The following is a 4,944-nucleotide window of genomic DNA, read 5'->3' on the forward strand; positions in this document are numbered from 1 at the left end:
TTGCCCAGCAATCGCAGCCGAAGCCTTCGGTTCCCGCCCCTCTGCGGCCGGACCTCCGTCTACTCCTACCGCGGCCGCCCCGCCCCGCCCCGCCCCCCGCCAGTCTCGGGTCTGGCGAGAGCTGGCGCAGTTCGGAGGCATGGAGGGTGTCGGAAGCAAGGAGGGCGGCCTGGGACGCGCCGTGTGCGTGGTGACCGGGGCCTCCCGTGGCTTCGGCCGCGCCTTGGCCCCGCTCCTGGCCCGGCTGTTGTCGCCCGGCTCTCTGATGGTCCTGAGCGCCCGCAACGACGAGGCCCTGCGGCAGCTGGAGGCCGAGCTGGCTGCCGAGCGGCCGGGCCTGCGCGTGGTGCGGGTGTCCGCCGACCTGGGCGTCAAAGACAGTTTGCAGCAGCTGCTCGGCGCCGTGCGCGAGCTTCCCAGGCCCGAGGGGTTGCAACGGGTGCTGCTCATCAACAATGCGGGTAAGACGCCCGCCGGCAGGGGCGGACTCCCCAGGGGAGCCCTAGCAATAGTGCTTAATGCCCCTGCCTCTTCTCGCTCCTTCTCACTTTCCCGAACCGCAGGGAACTTTAAAGGTGACTGTTAGGAATCAGGTAAGATGTCTAAAAATCCTGGTTGTTTCAGCAAGGTATGGAGAAAGACTCGGTACCATCGGTGCGGTTCAGGCTTACCCTCCCCACCCCTTCCCGTTTCAGGGCAAATTTTCCAAAATGCCTGTAGAACATTCCTGATCTTTTCCTTGTTCCGCGCCCTCTGGCGGAGGCCTGAGTCAGGGCATGAGGTCTTCCAGCAGAAGTAAATTACCAGTTTTTCCAAATGGCCGCCTGAGTTCTACCCCCAGGCCCAGAGCGGGGCATGCACCCTTTCAGTTTCCAGCTTGGGATGAGTGAACAACCCAGGTGTGTCTGCAGAGCCGGAAAGAGGGAGAAGTCTTCAGAAGCACTAGGGAGATTCCTCTAGGTTTGGATGGGAGGGGGGTGTCTGGAGGAACTTGGAGAAGGCTGGGGGAAGAGAAAGACCCATCTGCACAGAGTGATTCCTATGGTCTGGTTTTCAGGCACTCTCGGGGACGTATCCAAAGGCCTTGTGGACCTGGCTGACCCAGCTGAAGTGAACAACTACTGGGCTCTGAACTTGACCTCCATGCTCTGCCTGACTTCCAGCATCTTGAAGGCCTTTCCAGACAGTCCTGGCCTCATCAGGACTGTGGTTAACATCTCGTCCCTCTGTGCTCTGCAGCCCTTCAAGGGCTGGGGACTATACTGTGCCGGGAAGGCAGCCCGAGACATGATGTTCCGGGTCCTAGCCACAGAGGAGCCTAGTGTGAGGGTGCTGAGCTATGCCCCAGGTAGGTGGGGCATTACCACCATCCCTGTCACCCAGAACTGGCTGGGTGGTTCCCCTCAGGGGTGGGCAAAGGGCCTAGTCCATCCCCTCCAAGAAAGAATCCACAGAGTATATTGTCCCTGAATCATTAACCATCACTCCTTAAGGGAAATACAGACTCCCAGCAAGTGAGAGGTGAGAGCTAGCCAGAACAGGGAGTAGAGTTGGGAGTTGCCTGGACTGGGCAGTGGGGCGGGGGGCGGGCAGAAAGTCTGAGAGACTAGAGTTTGAGAACAATTAGGGTTTGAATTTCAGGCCTGTACCACATTTCCTTATGTGAAACAGGGAAGATGCTACCTGTCTCACAGGGCATTTAGCAGAGGGCTACAGAGGAGTTGGAACAGGGAGAGAACCAGGGGAGTATAAAGGGCCTGATTATCAGCGTATATAGGGGCAGAATGGTCCGTTTGCTGACTTGTTGGCTGTGGGAACAGAGTGGGGAGGGAGGAGACAGGGATGGAGGTTTTGAGCCTGAGAGAAGAGTACTTCATTAATAGAAATGAAAAAGGCAGGAGGAGGTGCTGGTTGGACAGGAGGTGATAAGCTTACTGGTAGACATAGTGGTCTGGAGATACCATGTTCGCTGGGCATTGAAATTTGTGAGTCTGGAACTCAATAGTGACAGAATGACCCTGACCTTTTTGGTGACCCCCTTTGGTGACACTAACCACCCTTGTCAGCCAGGATGAGGTATTGCCTGTGGCCAGACCTGACTCCACCACTCTCCATACACACAGCAGGGGCCCCTGCCTCAGCCGTGTCACCTCAGCTCCTGCACTTCATGCCCTAGGTCCGCTGGACACAGACATGCAGCAGTCGGCCCGGGAGACCTCGATGGACCCAGACTTGCGAAAAAGGCTGCAGGAGCTGAAGACAAAAGGGGAGCTTGTGGATTGTACGGTGTCAGCCGAGAAACTGCTAAGCTTGCTGCAAAAGGACACATTCAAGTCTGGAGCCCACATTGACTTCTACGATAAATAAGCCAATGCCCTTGGCTCCCTGGGGCTTTCTTCCCCCTCTTTCAGGCACACCCAGGAGCCCTATGCCTCCCCCACATCCTGCCACAGTGGTACTGCCAATCCTGCCTTACCCAGATAAGCACTTATGTCTACTGTCCTGCCCCCAGAGCCAGCCAGCGTGAGGGCCTTGGGTGGCCAGAGTCCTAGTTCTCAGGAGTGTGTTGACTGCCCTGAGTTAGGGGAAGCTTGGGGGAGAGAAGTTAGGGTTACTGGTGTTCTCTCTCCCCAGGAATAGAATTTTAGGGGTGGGAAAACCAGCACAAGAAGCCGAAGCCTTGAAGAGAAAGAGTTGGGTCTCATGGCCAATCCATGGCTGAGCTAATGTCAAATAGGAGGGTCCATGTTAGATTCCCAGCCTGCAGGGGAGGGAGGACAGTGCAAGTTTGGCACACAAGGATGCTCTGTGCTCATGGTAGCAGGACCTTGTGTTGAACTTCATGTCTTCATTCTCATGCCTCCTCCCCCCAGAACCTGCCATCTGTCCCCCAGATGGAGGGAAGAGGCTTCTGAGAGTTTATGTACGTGTAAAAAGCAGATACAGATAAAATGTGGATTGTCCTTTATTAATGCCTGCCTTCTCTGACACAGGGCCCATGACTGACTCCTGGTTTGCTGGGCTCAGGGGTGTTCCCTAAAGCAATTAACCCAAACTTGGGGAGTTGCCCTTATATCCAGGGGCATTGTCTTGGGAGTATCTGCCTCTTGTCACTGAGCACAACCCAGTGGCAAGCTCGGTTCAGAGACAGACATGCCCAGATGCCTGTTCCTCTATCATGCTTTTACCTATATCGACCTAGTCTTTACTACCCTTTCCTCATCTTGGACCTATTCAAAGAATATTTAGGGTTCAGGGCCTGACTCCCAGCTTCCCTGGCCCTCTTGGATTCCCAATTCTACCCTTTGCCTACATGACAGTTTTCTGAATGGATCCCATCTCCTCAGGGTGCTGTCATGGCCCCTCCTGGTAGAGTCCATCTGGCCCATGGTCCCAATCTTCAGTGGGGTGGGCTTGGGACCAACATGCCTTTGGAGGAGGTGGGCAATATTTGAAGAGGGAAGCCCTAAGAAATTAGGTGTGTGACCAAACCCATCCTTCTGCCAGTCGGTGGATATAGGATGTGCAGCTGGGAGCTCCACAGTGGTGGCAGTCTACAGCCAGCCAACCAGCCCCTCGCCCCTGGCGCATATTTAGGAGGAGAGCCCATGGTCCCTGCCAGCCAACTCCAGGACTCAGCCCTGCGACTTGATGGTGTAGGAGGGAGCTCTCTTTGTTCCTTTTCATGCACAGCAGAGGGCGCACTGAGGCAGTTCCTCCAGGAGAACCCTGAGTAGCTCATCTCTGGAGCCCAGGCTCTGGGCTGGAGCTGGCAATGCCCTGCTAGTTTCCCTAGGAGGGATCTAGTGACTCATGCTCTTTCTCTGCCCAGCAGAACATTTGCCTTCACTGGAGTCAAAAGCACTGCATTCATATCCCTGTTTTGCCATTTACCAGCTGGTAATCCAGGACAAATTGTTTTCTCTTGTGTTTTGGTTTCCTAATCTGAAAAATGGTACCTCCCTCAAAGGGTCATTGTGAGCACTGAATGACCTAATGTTTGTAAATGGTCATCACAGTGCTAGCATCACAGTAGGTACCCATAGATTTGGATAGTATGTATTGCCTTTTAATCTCAAGGTCCGGATCAATCTGGAGCCCCACTTGCAGCCCACATGCCATCCCCCTTGCTGACCTACAGCAAGAACTCACTGTTTTGGACCTCAGTGGGGCTGGACTTCAGTCTGGACCACTTGTTCTGGACTCACCAGACCTATGGGAAAATGCATGACACTTGAAGTCAGGAACGCTTGGTCTCACTTCCCACTGTAACAGAGATGTGGGGTCCTGCACAGGGCCCTCCTCCCTCTGAGCTTCTCTTTCCTTAGAACAGATGAGCTCTAAGATTCCTTCCTGCAGGTGGGGCCAGGCCAGCCTGGGCTGCCCCTTCTGTCTGGTGAGGGTTGGGTGATCTCCTCACCTGGCCCCTTGCCCCTGTGGGGCTGTGAGACCCGTCAGCACCAGCACAACGCTAGTGTAGTTGCCCCATCGAGATTGTTTCCCTCTCTTTCCACCAGGCTGGTTGGCCAGGATTTAGTGAGGAGTACCACATGTCCCCACGAGGTGGCGAGGCTCTCCCATGCCTGATACTTGTCCTCTTTGAGCCCAGGGATTTAAGAGCCTTGGAAACAACCCCCATCTCTCTTTCTCCCTGCACTCTAGGATTGAGAACTCTCAGGGCTCCCCAGGGAGCTGGGGTCACTCTCCCTGGCAGGCCTAAGTCCTCCTTGAGTCCTCACGGGCTCCGACTACAGGGATTTCCCAGACCTTGCTCCTTGACCCGGACTCAGCCTCCCCAGTTCTCCCACCGCTGGGGGAGGGAGACTGTCTTGCCAGCCTCGGAGGGGGGGGGCAGCCATCTGTGTTCCCAGAGTGCATGGCCTGGTGTTGGCCACCACACGCACGAGCACATGCAAGCACACACACAATACATGTCTGCACATG

The 4,944-nt window shown here is 55.5% G+C and overlaps 1 protein-coding gene across 1 annotated transcript; it reads left to right on the forward strand.

Annotated features, from left to right (window-relative positions):
* Positions 1 to 7: 7 nt before the first annotated feature.
* SPR (sepiapterin reductase) lies at positions 8 to 2,968 on the forward strand. Its single transcript, XM_047854580.1, has 3 exons — positions 8 to 461; positions 1,058 to 1,348; positions 2,177 to 2,968. The coding sequence occupies exons 1-3, from the start codon at positions 140 to 142 to the stop codon at positions 2,365 to 2,367; spliced, it is 804 nt and encodes a 267-aa protein (XP_047710536.1). The 5' UTR covers positions 8 to 139; the 3' UTR covers positions 2,368 to 2,968.
* Positions 2,969 to 4,944: the final 1,976 nt, after the last annotated feature.

This window comes from Prionailurus viverrinus, chromosome A3, assembly GCF_022837055.1.
Source record: "Prionailurus viverrinus isolate Anna chromosome A3, UM_Priviv_1.0, whole genome shotgun sequence".
NCBI lineage: Eukaryota > Metazoa > Chordata > Mammalia > Carnivora > Felidae > Prionailurus > Prionailurus viverrinus.